The 14,497-nt window shown below is 40.2% G+C and overlaps 1 protein-coding gene across 3 annotated transcripts in view; it reads right to left on the reverse strand.

The window, feature by feature from the left end:
- Window positions 1-9,138: 9,138 nt before the first annotated feature.
- IP6K2 (inositol hexakisphosphate kinase 2) overlaps window positions 9,139-14,497 on the reverse strand; it is a 45,897-nt gene continuing 40,538 nt past the window's right edge. Inside the window, exons 4-5 of one of the 3 annotated variants that reach the window (XM_036738088.1) lie at window positions 13,084-13,259; window positions 9,139-9,879 (exon numbers count right to left, since the gene is read on the reverse strand). In XM_036738088.1, coding sequence (XP_036593983.1) covers window positions 9,382-9,879; window positions 13,084-13,259 — 674 coding nt within the window. In that variant the 3' untranslated portion in view covers window positions 9,139-9,381. The remainder of the gene's footprint in view (window positions 9,880-13,083; window positions 13,260-14,497) is intronic. The other 2 variants (XM_036738089.1, XM_036738090.1) reach the window with 2 other exon arrangements.

Below are 14,497 nucleotides of genomic sequence, written 5' to 3' on the forward strand. Positions count from 1 at the left end.
TAAAATACCATACCAATCAAACTACAAACAGATTGCTTTATAGAACCAGAAAAAATAATTTTAAAAATGCATCTGGAGGAACAAAAGATCATGAATCTCAAGAGAAATAATGAAAAAATAGGAAAGGCTGTGGTGGTATCTATCAGTACCATATCTCAAATTGTACTACAAACCTGCAATCATTAAAAACAATTTGGTATTGGTTAAAAAACAGAGAAGTCAATCGGTGATCAGATTAGATACACAATATATAGAAGAAAAACACAAATACAGAATTCAGTAAATCCAAAGACCCCAGCTACTTGGATAAGAACTCACTATTTGACAAAAACATCCGTGAAAACTGGACAGTATTCTGGCAAAAATTAGGTTTAGACCAATACCTCATATCGTATGCCAAGATAAGCTCCAAATGGTTATATGACATAGTTATAAAAGGTCACATCATCAACAAATTAGAGGAACAAGGAAGAAATGACCTTTCAGATCTATAGAGAGGGAAAGGGTTCATGACTAAGTACTACATAGATAGGATCAAACAAAATAAGATGGACACATTATCAGGGATCAGGTGATCAATAAGATGGTAGACTAGACTTTTTTTATCCCCACGACTTCTCAAACCTCTCCAAAACAGAAATTATTCACCAAAGATAAAGCAACTTCAGCTGTCTCCAAGATCTAGCATGCCCAGAATCCAAAAGGTTAAAAAAAAATCCCCCAAACTGAGGAATTGACACTCACTGACCCTGTGCTCACTCAGCATCACTCCCCCATATCCCAAATCTGTATTAGCAGAACCAACAACACAACACAGATTTACTTTAAAACCCTTCCCTACACTCATCCTGGCTCCCTTCTCTCCAGTGCCATGAAGATACTGGATTCAGGCTGCAAAAGTTTTCTCAGGCCTCAACAGCCAGTGTGGCCACAGCCCTTCAGGAGCAAAAGGCTGCCAGAGACTACAACCCATAGGCACCGGTGTTGCATGCAAAGCTCTAAACTGGCAGTGCCAGAGAAGACAGACTCTGCTAGTGCCAAGGAAAACAGGTCCTAAACTGCTGGTGCCAGGCCAGAGAACTGAGGAACAGAGGGAGTGGGATAAATCACCAAGACAATATACCGTGTTGGGGGGTGGTGCTGTGTAGCACTCCTCCACCAAGCCTGAGGGAAAGAGCACAGATCTCAGCTGGAGCCAAATCTGATCTCCCAAAAGTCAGTTGGGACAGAAATATAAGATGGTGAACTACGAAGTACCCAATGGGGAAAATGACTGAGACACTTGAGAGCCAGGCCTCCCAAAGAAACAAGAAAGGAGAGAGTCAGGAAATGAATAGTAAGAAAAATAAGGGAGAAAAAAGGTTGAAAATACCAAAGATCCTAGATCACAAACAGATAAATCAATAGGAAGAGCAGTAACAAAAGAAGGAAATATGGCCTCTAGATCTAGTAAATTAGTTCAAGCTTCTGTGAATAAATACTGCAAAACAAAAGAAAGTGATCCAATATTTGACACAGAAGGTCTTGTAGAATTTGAGAATAAGGAACCACAACATGCTGTTCCTGAGTTATTTAAAAGAGAAATGAGCATTATAAGAGCAGAATTTATGTCCTGAACAACAAAAATAATAAACAGCATAGAAAAACTTGAATCCGAAATGGCAAGCTTCAATAAAGAAACAAGAGAGAACAATAGATTGGGCATGCAAAATATGTAAAGGTGAAGGAAAATCTAGAAGAAAAAAAGCAAAAAAAAAAAACCCAGAAAATATGTTCGGTATGCCAGCAATACCTAATCTCAAAGACAGAATGTACAGACAACCTAAGGATCTTCAAGAAGAACACAGCAGAACAAAAAACCCTAACACCATAATGAAGGAAATAAAGAAAGAAAATTGCCTAAGAACTTCTGAACATAGAAAATGACATTCCAATGAAAGAATTCACAGATCTCTAGAAAAAAACCCAAGGCTTCAAACTCTAAGATACTCAGTGGTTAAATTTAACAATTCAATTCAGAAACAAGTTTTGTAAGCCATCAGGAGAAAGACCTTCAAATAAAAAGGAATGGACATTTGAATAACACAAGACTATTCCTGAACCCACTAGAAAAAGGAGGAGAGAATGGAATGTATTCCAAAGAGCAATGGAACTCAGGATGCAGCCCAGCATGACCTATCCTGCAAATCTGAGCTTAATTATACAGGACAAGAGACATACATTCATTAATAAAGAACAGTTTGAAACACTTTAGAAAGAAAACCAGAACTTGAGGAGATTGTTTCTCAAACACCTCAAAAAACAGAAATGTAGGAAGAGTGAATAAATGCAGGATGCAAGGACAGCAACAACAGAAAGATTAGTAAGAGACTTCTTTCTAAAGGTATACGAGACAGGGGTGAAGGTGGAAATCTGGTAACAAGTGAAGTGACAGTGTCATGCAAGTGATGGTGAAAGGTCATGCCTGGGGGATTTGTGGTTGAAAAATCTACTTGTCCTCAGAGGGGAGAGCTGGAACCCCAGGGAGCTCCTAGAGGAGTGGGAAACCATGGATGCAGAAAAAAGTTCAAGAGAGGGTATAGATCAGTGGTGGGGAAGGAGTCTTACTATGGGGTAGTATCCTCTCTGACACCTGCAATAACCATCATTGTTCTGAGAGTCAAGCACAGTGGAAAAGGAGAATCTATGGGGTAAGCTGTATAAGGCAGTGGCAGAAAGGACCTTGAGGGGAAAGCCTAGAATGGATACCTTGGAAGCTTTAATCACAGATAAATACATACAAAATATATCTAAATTAAATATGTGATAATGTGGTTTAGGGGGACAGGAACAACTAAGGTAACCAGAAAGAGTCTGTATCAGCAATGCAAGATTCATGACCTCAAGGATGATTATGAATATGCCTGTATGGTTCTGAATCTGAAAGTATGAAAAACTCTTCAGGTAGAAGGCAGAGGAAATATAACATTTATTTAGACACCAAAGGATCAAATCCCAAGATAATAACTCCAATTTGATATAGTAGTAATTATATCCCCAAACCAAAAAGCCTATCTCAATGTAGCAACAAGGAAATTATAACACAGTATTATAGAAAGGAACCAAGTCATCCAGTAACATTCCTCCCTGCTGGGGCCTCCCTGTGAACACTCACAAATCCTAACTGTCTGCTTGCCTGCGTTCTCTTCCCCCCTCAGTTCTCTGGTCTCCGAAGCTCCCTGGTTTCCACTCCACTCTCCACTCTGCACTCTTTCTGCAGCTCTGTTGTCTTGGAGTTCTTACTTCTCCTCCTTGTGCTGGATTCTGAATTCTCTCTTCTGACTTCTGAATTCTCAGTTCTCAATGGCTACCTTCTGGGTGTATATACTCTTTTTAGGGCCTGAGGGCTTCATACCCAATCAGCAAAAGGATGTGGGCATAAGGCTTAGTGCCTAGTAGGTAAAGGGAGTAGGCAAAGGAAATAGGCCTGCCTACAAACAAACCTCTAATCAAGCTTCCCTTAATTGGCCCCACCTGAGGTCTATTGAGTGGGTGAGAAATGTCTTTAATCACTGATTGGCATCACAGAGTCTCTTTAAACTGTTTCCTTTGCCTAATTTAGAAAAGCCTGGAAAGATTTTCATGAACTGATGCAAAGTGAAGAGGAGAACCAGGAGAACATTGTACACAGTAACAGCAACATGGTAAGGATGATCTACTGTGAATAACTTAGCTATTCTCAGCAATACAGTGATCTAAGAAAATTCTGAAGGACATATGATGAAAGGTGCTGTCCATCTCCAGAGAAAGAACTGGTGGAAATGAAGAATAGAAGATAGTTTTTCTTTATTGTCTTTCTTTTTTTTTTTGTCTGTTTTCTTTCACAGCTTGACTTACATGGAAATGTGTTTTACATGACTTCATATGCATAATCCATGTCAAATTGCTTGCCTTCTCAATGGGGGCGAGGGAAACACTTTGAAACTCAAAATCTGAAAAAAATGTTACAATTGTTTTTTACATATAATTGGGAAAAAATAAAATCTTAAATTAAAAAAACTATTTCCTTAAAATATCTGTTCAATTGAATAAAAATCAACAAATACTTGTGGGAGAAGAGGAACATGCTAATGGTCTCCCAATGAAGAGGTAATGAACTCAGAGTACTGAATGAGGCATATTTATTGTTCCTTTGTCTCTCCTGATTTTATCTGCTTACATGGTTCTTCCCCCTCTTTTCTGTTCATTCATTTTTAAAATTTCTTTTTTTGGGGGGTGGTGCTTTCCAAAATGGATTTCTCTCACTCTCATTATTCTTTCTATTTACTTTAGGCCCTCATTTTCTCTGATCCATGGACCCTATAATCATCTCTTTTTTTCTGCAATCATAGATTTCAAGCTATCTCAAACCAAGCTTAAAGTCAGAGAGCTACAATCTGAGTCAGGGAGCCAGAATTGTTGAAGACTGGACTTAGTACTCTGAATTTTCTCTTTAGCCAAATGGGGAAAAGCATTCAACTTTTAAAAAAATCTTTGAGGAAACTACAAAAAATTAAATGAATGTTGTACAAGGTAGACAAGATTAATGAAAGTATACAAAGTGGAGTTATTGAGCCTAAACAGCTAGGTGGGGTTTCTTGGAATATTCTGAGAAAAGATCCCATATTAACCGATTGCTGATTATAGCAAGTCAAGCATGTGCTTTCCATTATTCCGTTCTGGAGTAGCCATGTTTCTCCAAGCAAAGCACCTTCATAATCCTTCAGGATATTAATATCTAGCCCATCTATAGCCCTTTGCAGCAATGTCAAGCTCTCTAGAAGCACAACAAAGTAATATGGGCCTAGAATCCTGATTCCATGCTTGGAACTTCCACCTATTGGTTCAGGTTTGGCCCTTTGGGACCAACCAGAACAAGTTATCCATTGCTTAGTCCATGTAACTCCCCCTCCCCCACCACTCCCATCAAATACTTGAAGATAACTAGCACACAGTCCATAAATTTTGCCTTCTCCAGGTTAAATATTCCTGTTTCCTTCAACCAATCCACATATGGCATGAACTTGAGGTCCCTCATTGTCCTACTTGCCTTCCTTTGGAACCCTCCAGTTTATCAATCATTCCAATGATGTGAGAGGACAATGAGGAATAATGGTGGCTCCTACTGGGGTCTGTAACCTTAAGGGGAGAGAAAAATTAGCTGGGGGCAGCACAGTAATGATCACCACCAGATATTAAATGATGCTTGAATCCAAGAATTATGGAAACACAGGAGTGGGTGAATGGCAGATCCTATTGGGAATAATTTAAAAGCAGTGACAGCAGCTGTTAGTACCAAAGGCTCCAACCCTTCAAGTTCTGGAGACATGAATCTCAATGGAGTTTGCTTACCAAATGACTTTGGAGGATAGAAGAGGTTATGAATATGTGTGAATTTTCTATTATTCATTTCAATCCTGATGAAATGCTTTAATGAGTCAATGTTGCCTTTTGACAGTGTCCTACTGGTACAGTGGGCAATTAAATACCTAGATCCGAGTGATTTCTCTGTGGCTCTCTGCCAAGTCCTCTCTCCAGCAGTAATCCCTCCTCCAATAATGAGCCTAAGTCTTGCACTTGACCCTTTGTTTCCTCTACTGCCTTCCCCACCCACTCCACCAGGCTCCATCAGGGTCATGAAGGCCAATACCAGCCCCAGCAGACCCAAGCATTCCCTGTCCCAGATGCTTGTAGACATACTAGTAGATGTTCCAGGGACTGGTAACCATTTGAAGCTTGGACAAATGGACACAGAGCTGCCTCATAAGTAGAAGGGTGGACAGACTGGTAAATGTGCCAGAGATGAAGAGACATAAAGTTAATTGTCCCAAGGAAGGACAAATACAAGCTGGTGTTTGTCCTAGATATAGAAGGCTAATTGTTTCAATGATCAAGTGTCTAGACTAACTCATGTCAGGAAGGGTTGTGTAGCTTAGAGAAAGGGAGTGCCTAATGCAGAGGATTCAGTATGGTATAAGGGAAAGACTGGGGTTCAAAATTTGGTTCTGCTCCTTAATGTCTGTGTGACCTTGAGTAATAATGGTAATTCCTACTTCTATAACAATGGTAGTCATTTTTTTCCTATAGAACTATAAAAAGTCTGCAAAGAGCTTTCCTCACAATAGTCCCATGAAGTAGATAGTATAGGTATTTTTATTTCCTTGCAGATTAAGAAACTAAGGCTCTGAAATTGACTTGTCCCGGGTTAAGCGTTCCCAACTCAATACTAAAATCTCTGGTCTTATAGATGGCTTTCCTATCTATAAGATAAGGGAATTTTAATGGATCATTGGTGTCTAAAACGTGGGTGTGTATCATAACATGATCAATTGGGGCATGGGAATAAAATATTAAAAACTATTTCTATTTTTAGCTAAGAAATAAGAAACTAGTCTTTACTAATATAGCTTAGTCATGATGGCCTTACATAGTCCATGTCAGTTCCCATGACACTTGTGGTACGTGAGATATGCTGAAAAGGGTTGGAGTTCCATAATAGGGGAAGGTTGAGTGCAACATTCATTCATTCACTCCCTTTCAGTGTATTGCAATACGTTATACTTTATATTTGACCTGTTTATTAAGTGGGTGTGTTAACAGATCACACTATTCAGTTTTGACTAAATGAACCTTCACTAGACAAGTATCTGGAGTTTCCTAAGAAATTTCAGATTGAAGATAACAATAATACAAATAAAAGTGAATAAGGGCAGGGCTGACACTTCCAGTATAAATTCTCCTTATGAGATTAAAAAGAGTGACGAGGGGGCAGCTAGGTGGCGCAGTGAGTAGAGCACCGGCCCTGGAGTCAGGAGGACCTGAGTTCAAATTTGACCTCAAACGCTTGACACATGTACTAGCTGTGTGACCTTGGGCAAGTCACTTAATCCCAATTGCCCTACCCAAAAAAAGAAAACAAAAACAAAAAACAGTGATGATTTCATCAGATCTAACACCCAAAATCAATTATCAAGATTTGAAAAAATGAATTTACATCTACTATCATTAATGATGCCATTGCCCTAAGTATATATCACACCCAGATATATTGGCTAATAATATGAAGCCATCATAATTAGCAAGATGTTTCAAAACTAAGCTTTTGTTGGAACAATAACGTAAGCACGTTACCTACAAAAACTCTCATGTCTGCACATTAGAAGCCTAAAAGAATCTTATAAGCTATTTCAGAATCTTTTAGATGAAGAATTTGTGAGTTTTGAGGTCCTTTGTTAAAAATATAAAAATGCAATACCTTCTTCTGGCCAGTTTGAATAAACAAATGAACATGGGGAAAATGGTGATTTACTAACCAAATTTTACCAAAAACCTTTGCATAATTGGACTGGACTGAAAAAACAAGTATCCATGATTTAGTAGGCATAGCCAGGAATGCACTTCTTCCATTTGGATCTACGTATGTCTGTATTTTTTTTCAAATATGACAGCTATTAAAACCAAGAATCAAAATAGACCAAACTTAGAACTAGACCTTTAAATGACTATCATAGTGTTAAACCAAGATTTTCAAAAATGATGAGGTATATTGTTCTAGCGCTCTCATTTAAAAATATTAGTATTTGGTAAGAACAAAGGTTTTTTTGTATTAATCATTTTAAAATATTTTATCTCATTTGGTTTCTATTTTCATGCACATCTTATATGATTATTAGTACAGTAGTACATACGTATCACTTGTAAGTTAACATACATTTATTAGCAGTGGATGGTCTAAAATGTTTTATTGATAGGGGTGTGTCATCAAAAAAACTGGAATTACCACTAGACTAGATTATCTCTCTGGCACCTTCCAACTTTATATAAATCTTTTGAGTTAGACAGCCTCAGGCCATAGGCCCAATGAACTTGAGTACTTGCTTTGGTACAAGAATGGGGAAAGGAGAAAAGATAAATTCTCTACAAGATTTCCAGTGGATTAGTGGAACAAGGGAAAAGAGCAATTTCTAAGTGTTTAGAGTGTCCCAAGTATAATTCTGCTTCCAAGTGTAGAGTAATTTGGGTTCTGCAAAAAAAAAGGCACCCCTGGGTAAGGCTCACAGGCCTTACCCTTATCTCCCATTTTACATATACTGGCACCAGATTTCATTAATTCTCCTTGTTCCCTACCCCTCAGACCTTCTGCAAGGTAGGAGCATGGTGTAGGGGTAAGAGTGCTTGACTTGGAGACAGAAAACTTAAGGGACTGAGCCTTGGCTGTATCACTTAAGAAAAGCTACATGACCTTGAGCAATTTGCCCTATTCTGGGCTTTGATTTCTTTGTCTCTAAAATGAAACTAGTGATACTGGCACTTTCTGCCTCATAGGGGCGGGAGGAGAGTGCTTATGAGTCCACTAGTAAGTACCAGAGAAATGTTCCCTTTTATCATTAGGTGGACTGAGTGACTCAGTGAAAAAAAGTGACACACCACTCCTAGCTTAACCGTCTGCATACCTCGGTTCCTTAATATTCCTACCCCAATGGCGTATCATCTGTTTCTGCAAAGGGTATACTGGGAGGACCCAAAAAGGCAAATTACCTAAGAGGTAAAACTTCCTCTCAGGTTATAACCACCACAGTTATCTAAGACTAGGGATGTCAAACTCAGATAGAAACCAAGGCCACTAAATGACATTAGGATCCCTGTGGGCCACAGAGTGACTTAGTTTTAAATGTAAATGTTTTATTATATCTTGTTGAGTATTTCCCAATTACACCCTGTATTTGGTTTGGGCTGTACTTAGCAGTGTTGGGGCACCTGTTTTGGACATCTTTGATCTAAGACCAATGGCTTCTCAGGCCCATCCCACAGAACTTTGTCAGCTGGGAAAGCCCAAGAGAGCAAGAAGTAACAAAGAAAGGAAACCTGGGATACTTGTTCAGGTGCTATCACGTGCCCCACCCTAGGTCTCTCAGGGGCCAAGCTAAGTTCCCTTTTGTGGGCACAGGCGGATTTGGGAACTGCTGCAGCTTTCTTGTACTTTTTCGGCCTAAGAGTTCCCAGAGCAATCTTTGTTGAGGAGAAATGTCTACTCTCACCCTGATGTAGCTCAGAACCATAGTCCAGAGTTTCTGGGGAGCTGCTAATAATATAAATCCCACCAGGAATGACAGCCTCGTATTTACAATGAACAAAAATGTTTTATTGGAACATATACACACAGGGAAGAAAAGAGGTATCTGCATCATCAAATATGGAATGTTTAAGAAATAGGTAAAATAAATAAAGACTCCAAGGTTTGTGAGCTCCAGTGGCCCCTCCCCTATACTCCCTGGGGCTCCTCCCCAACCCAGAGCAGCCAATACTCTGGAATACAAAGAGTCGCAACAGTGCTCTCTGCAAACAGGTATGCGTTCAAATGGTTTATTCCCCACTCTCATCACTTATTTCTGTAATAATATCTATTAAGCTTTGAAGTCCAAAAATGTAGCCTGTGTCCTGGCCTTCATGCACAATGCTGTCCTCTCCATAGTGCCTGCAGGTAGTATGGGCAAAGTCTATCATGCGGATATCCACCGTGCTGATGGCTGGTTTGTAGGCATAGGCTCCTGCTGATTCATCTGATGATTCCTCAGACAGATCCTCCAGGTCCTCGGGATCTGAGTCCACAGCCACCTCTGGCAGCTCCTTGCCATCATAGATGATAAGCAGTGAGCTGGAGTAGAATCGGTAGGACTCCTGGGCTTCTAACACTGATTTCAGCTCCGTCAGTTTCTTTATGATAGGCTCAAAGAGTTCTCGGCGTAGGTACCTGCCATTATGAAAAAACTGGTAGAGGGCTTCCTTGAACCCCTGGACAGAGAGCTTTCTCCCGTGGTATTTGTTCATGAACATGAGCTGGCCACTCCCTGTCTGGTAGACCTGCAAAGGAGAAAAAATGTCAAGCCCCCCCAGATTAAAAAAAAAGATCATACGCAAGGGAGGGCAGGTTGTTCTGAGACACATCACTCCTCCCTGAGTTTAGAACCTTAATTACTTAAAAGGCTTTTTCTGCCCTTGGCCTTCTTTTCCACTGGAAGAGAGAGCCAGAACTTAAATCAGAGCAGCAGACTTGAGCAAAGACCTGCAGGCTTGTTCCACAAACTGGCCAGATGACCAGAAAACCAGTCCTCTTGGAGGCAGACAGCAAGGAGGTAGTGGGAATGGTGACAGCAGATCTATCTATATGTGATCCAAAGGAAAGGCTCTACACACAAAGGCAAAGAAGTTACTGTAATCTGTTCTTTAAGAACGCAATCTCTGCTTTTCCTTGGGGCTACTATCTAAAACAATGCAGTTCCACATACTGGTAATATAACAAACATTAAAACACCTGCTTGGTGCAGAACATTTTGTTAGGTACCAAGGGAAATGTGATATTTACATAAGACACTAAGTCCTTTCCTCACAGAGCTTATTACTAAGGGGATGACACTAACAAAGAAAATTATAATACACATCACATGAGAAATACATTAGAGAGATGTAAAGTTCTATGTTGAGTACTGAGGAGGTAATGTCATTACTGACTGAGGGGGATCAGGAAAACTTCCTGGAGGTAGCATGTAAATGGGAAGGGAAGAAATATAATAGTAGAAGAAGGAAGGGAAAATATTCCAGGCACAAGGACAATATGAACAAAGGCAATAGAAAGGGAAACAGTAGAAAAGTTAAAGACAAGACTAGGGCCAGAGAGTAGTCTAGTTTGACTGGAACCCAGAATATGTAGATTGTAGGAATATTAGGTTAAGGCTGAAAATCGAAGGTAATTTCAGATTGTGGAAGGCCTTGAATGTTAACCACAAAAGTTCATCTCAGTTTAGGAAACGTGCAATCCTCTAATTCTCAATCTGAATGAACCAGCTATTTCTAGCCTCTCGGCTGCCCTGAATCAAGAGTCTCTTCTCCGGCCACGTCCTTCACAGGGTCAACTGGGCTAAGTAAACACCTTACCTACTCACACAAGGAATGGGCAGAACCAGGGACAGACTTCAACCCTACTGATAGAGAATCAGACGTATCAGGAAAAGTATTTCCCACTCCTGAGACTCCCACAGCTTTCTCTGTGTCTCCCTCTTACCATGTCCCTGTCATTTGTCATAGTTATACATCCTTATCTTCCTTCCTACCGTGAATTCCATCAGAACAAAGGCTATATTTTATTTATCCGAGCCCCGCACAATACTAAGCTCAGGAGCCTGTGCATGTACTCCACAAATATGTGTTTACTACATTACTGATAAGGAATGAAAATAATGGTAGAAAGAATACTGATTATGGAGACGAGATCTGGGTTTGAATCCTGTTTCTGACATCTGACTGTGGGCAAGTCTCAGTTTTTACCACCTATGAAATGATGATCATAACAATTTCACTCTCTTCCCAAAGCTCTCGTGAAGAAGTGTTTTGTAAGCGGTCATAAACAACAGAAATAATTCATAAGTGTTTAAAAAGAGTGAAAAGGGGCATGGGAGGAAATCCCAATCTCTCCCAAGTAATGTCCAGACACCACAGAATGTGGCAGTCTAAGGACAAAACCATGGTCTTTATGAGGCAACACAGTACAGAGATCTGTAGTCAGAAAATCTTGGTTTGAATCCTGGCTCTTTCTGCCACTTACTATCTATATAACCTTGGGCTAAAAAATTACTTCACCTCTCTGAGTCTCAGAGGTCTCTCATCTGAAACATGAGATGGCAGAAATAAATGGTCACTCAAATAGTTTTCAGATCTAAAATCTTATGAGCCTGTGTACCCTGGGCTATCACAGGACCTATTAACCTGTCATATTTGGGATGTCCTCCCTCTCCTGTACCTTCCTATTTATTCAAATGCTGCCTCCTCCAGGAGAGCTCACCCCTTTGGCCTCATGTAATACTACATTCTTCTTGAATGAACTTATCATCTATTAATGTATTATAGCCATGTTTTATTCTCCTACTAGATTGTGAGCTAGTTTCTGATGGCAGGAATTACATCATCTGTAAAACTTTCTATTTCTAACACAAGTTTCTCTACACAAGGAGCTAGCTTAAGACATGATTGCTTAATGAATGAATGAGCACTGCAGCTCCACTCCTTCTTTATAGAGACCATCTCTCTATTACGTACATTGCAATCATGAATGACTCTGCTAACTCCGCTCCAGGCGCACCTCCCCCTTTACTGATTAATTTCTTTTCTGTCTCTGGGCAGGGCAGGGCAGGAAGAACCCAAGTAGGAAAGTCACTCTTTGGCAGATAGAAGGTACTGGCTAATGGGGGTGGGGGGGAAAAGACAGCTACTCAATTCTTCAGAGCAGGTCCTCCCTGGCCCCTGTTAAGAGGCCACTTTTTAGCACTGCCCTCACATCAGCTTACTTGTCCATCAGTGTGTAAACAGCTGAAGGGGCTCTACCCCTAGGGAAACTAGCTATGGGACACAAAAAATAGGGAGCATACAAACTCACATAGGCCTCTTTTCTTAGTGTGGTGGAAAGAGCCCAGAACTTAAAGTTAGGAAACACTACAGCACAAATCCTAGCTCTGGCATTCACTACTTATGTGACACTGGCAAATTACATTGTCTGAGCCTCAGTTTGTTTATTTGTAAAATGGGAATATAACACCTGTACTACCTATACCTCTCAAAGTGCTATTAGGAGGAAAGTGCTTTGTAAACCTTAAGGCATTATAGAAATTGAAATTAATTATTGTTGTTAGTATTACAGCTTCCAGGCAATGGAATGTCATAGTATAGCTTAGTCTTTGCTGACCTCTTCCAAAGCTCAAACCTAATCACCTCATTGGTAGAATGCTAGGACAGCACCAAAAAGCCAGAGGGGGCACTGTCCAAGGTAGTGTTCACAGGTTCACAGGATTTAAGATGGAGCTTTAAGAGAGTACTATAGTCTAACGTCTACATTTTACAGATGGGAAACTGAGGGCCAGAGAAGTAGAGTGATTTGCCCAACGACCCATGTATCACACAGCTGAGCTGGGATTCAGATCTAAGCTCTCTGACATCGAGTGCAGTGCTATTTATCATCCTGATGCCGCTGCCTTTCCTTGGAGGCAAAGATGCTGATCAGAGCATCAGGAAGCTCACCTGCATCCCACATACACGGACCCCGATGACTGCAGACGTGCTCTGCTGGCATTTCCGGATCTGGTTAGCTTTCTTCTCCTCTGATGCATCATCTCCGTGTTGCCGGGTTCCCATCTTCAGGTCCAGGACACAGGGTACTTGGTAGCGAGAGGTTAAATTTTCCAGTAAGATAAATTCTGGATAGTTAAGGGAAAATCTCAAGAAATAAACGCTTAGAATAGCAAGGTGCTCTACAAGTGCTTGTTGACTGATTCTGAAATGAACATTGGAGCCCAGCAAGTTCCCTTGGGGGCCAGGGTTCTAGGAACTAAACACATCCGATAAAATCAAAGAATAGCAATAGCAGTTACTATTGCTAATCCCCAATGCTGAACTGCTATTCTAACAGGCCGCTTCTCAACAGGGCTGGCATTTTTGACAGCTAGGTCCCTATGTATCTCCCAAACTTGGCCCAGAAACAGCATATTCAGTATTATTTCACCAACTCTGTGACAGATAGAATCATTTCCCAGTTATCTAATGTTTACTTTACAGCAACATGTATGTGCATATAACTCTGTGTCATTTGTAACCTTATGTTAAACTATAAGTTCTGTCAATTCAATTCATATTCAAGGCAATTTGATAAATTCTAGATAGAAAAGTCACTGCTCTCAAAGGAGATTGATTATATTTTCCCTCAACACCTAGAAAAGTGTTTTCCATATAGTAAGGTATTTGAAGACAAAACAGTTTGTATGCTGTAGAAGATAGAGCACGAGCCTTGAAGTCAGGAAGACCCAGGCTCAAGCACTTACTCTGACATACGCTGTCTATATGATGCTGGGCTAGTCAGTTAACTGGTCAGGTAGTTAGAAATGTCTAATGATCTAATTTGCAGAGTTGTTGCCAATCAGCACCGTTAGATGGAAATTCCTTGCTGGGAGTTCTCTACACCAATACATCAGATCTGGTAAAAATAAAATCAGAAAAAATTTAATTCAACCAGCGTTTGCTATGTGCAAGGGCACTGGGGACACAGTCCCTAATCTCCAGGAAATAGGATATCTTACTGGCACAATGGACCACACACACAGATAAGTAAATACAAAATACAAGTCAATTTTTAGACAGCACAAACAAATGCGGGGGAAGGTGATGCACTGTCCTGCTTGGACAATAGCAAGAAGTCCAATTTGGTTAAAACAAAGAATACACAAGGGCAAGTAAAATGAAATAAATCTAGAAAGATGGCCTGGAGGCAGACTGCAAAGAACTTTAAATGACAGAAGGGTTTGTATTTTATCCTAAAGGCAACAGGGAGCCACTGAAGTTTCAGTATTATGAATGATAATAAAGTGATCCAGCTACAGAATGGAAGAAATTTCCAAAGGTCAACAGACCTAGTTTTCTGCCTTCAGGTGGCTAAGACACT

Source organism: Trichosurus vulpecula, chromosome 9 (genome assembly GCF_011100635.1).
Source record: "Trichosurus vulpecula isolate mTriVul1 chromosome 9, mTriVul1.pri, whole genome shotgun sequence".
In the NCBI taxonomy this organism is placed as follows: domain Eukaryota; kingdom Metazoa; phylum Chordata; class Mammalia; order Diprotodontia; family Phalangeridae; genus Trichosurus; species Trichosurus vulpecula.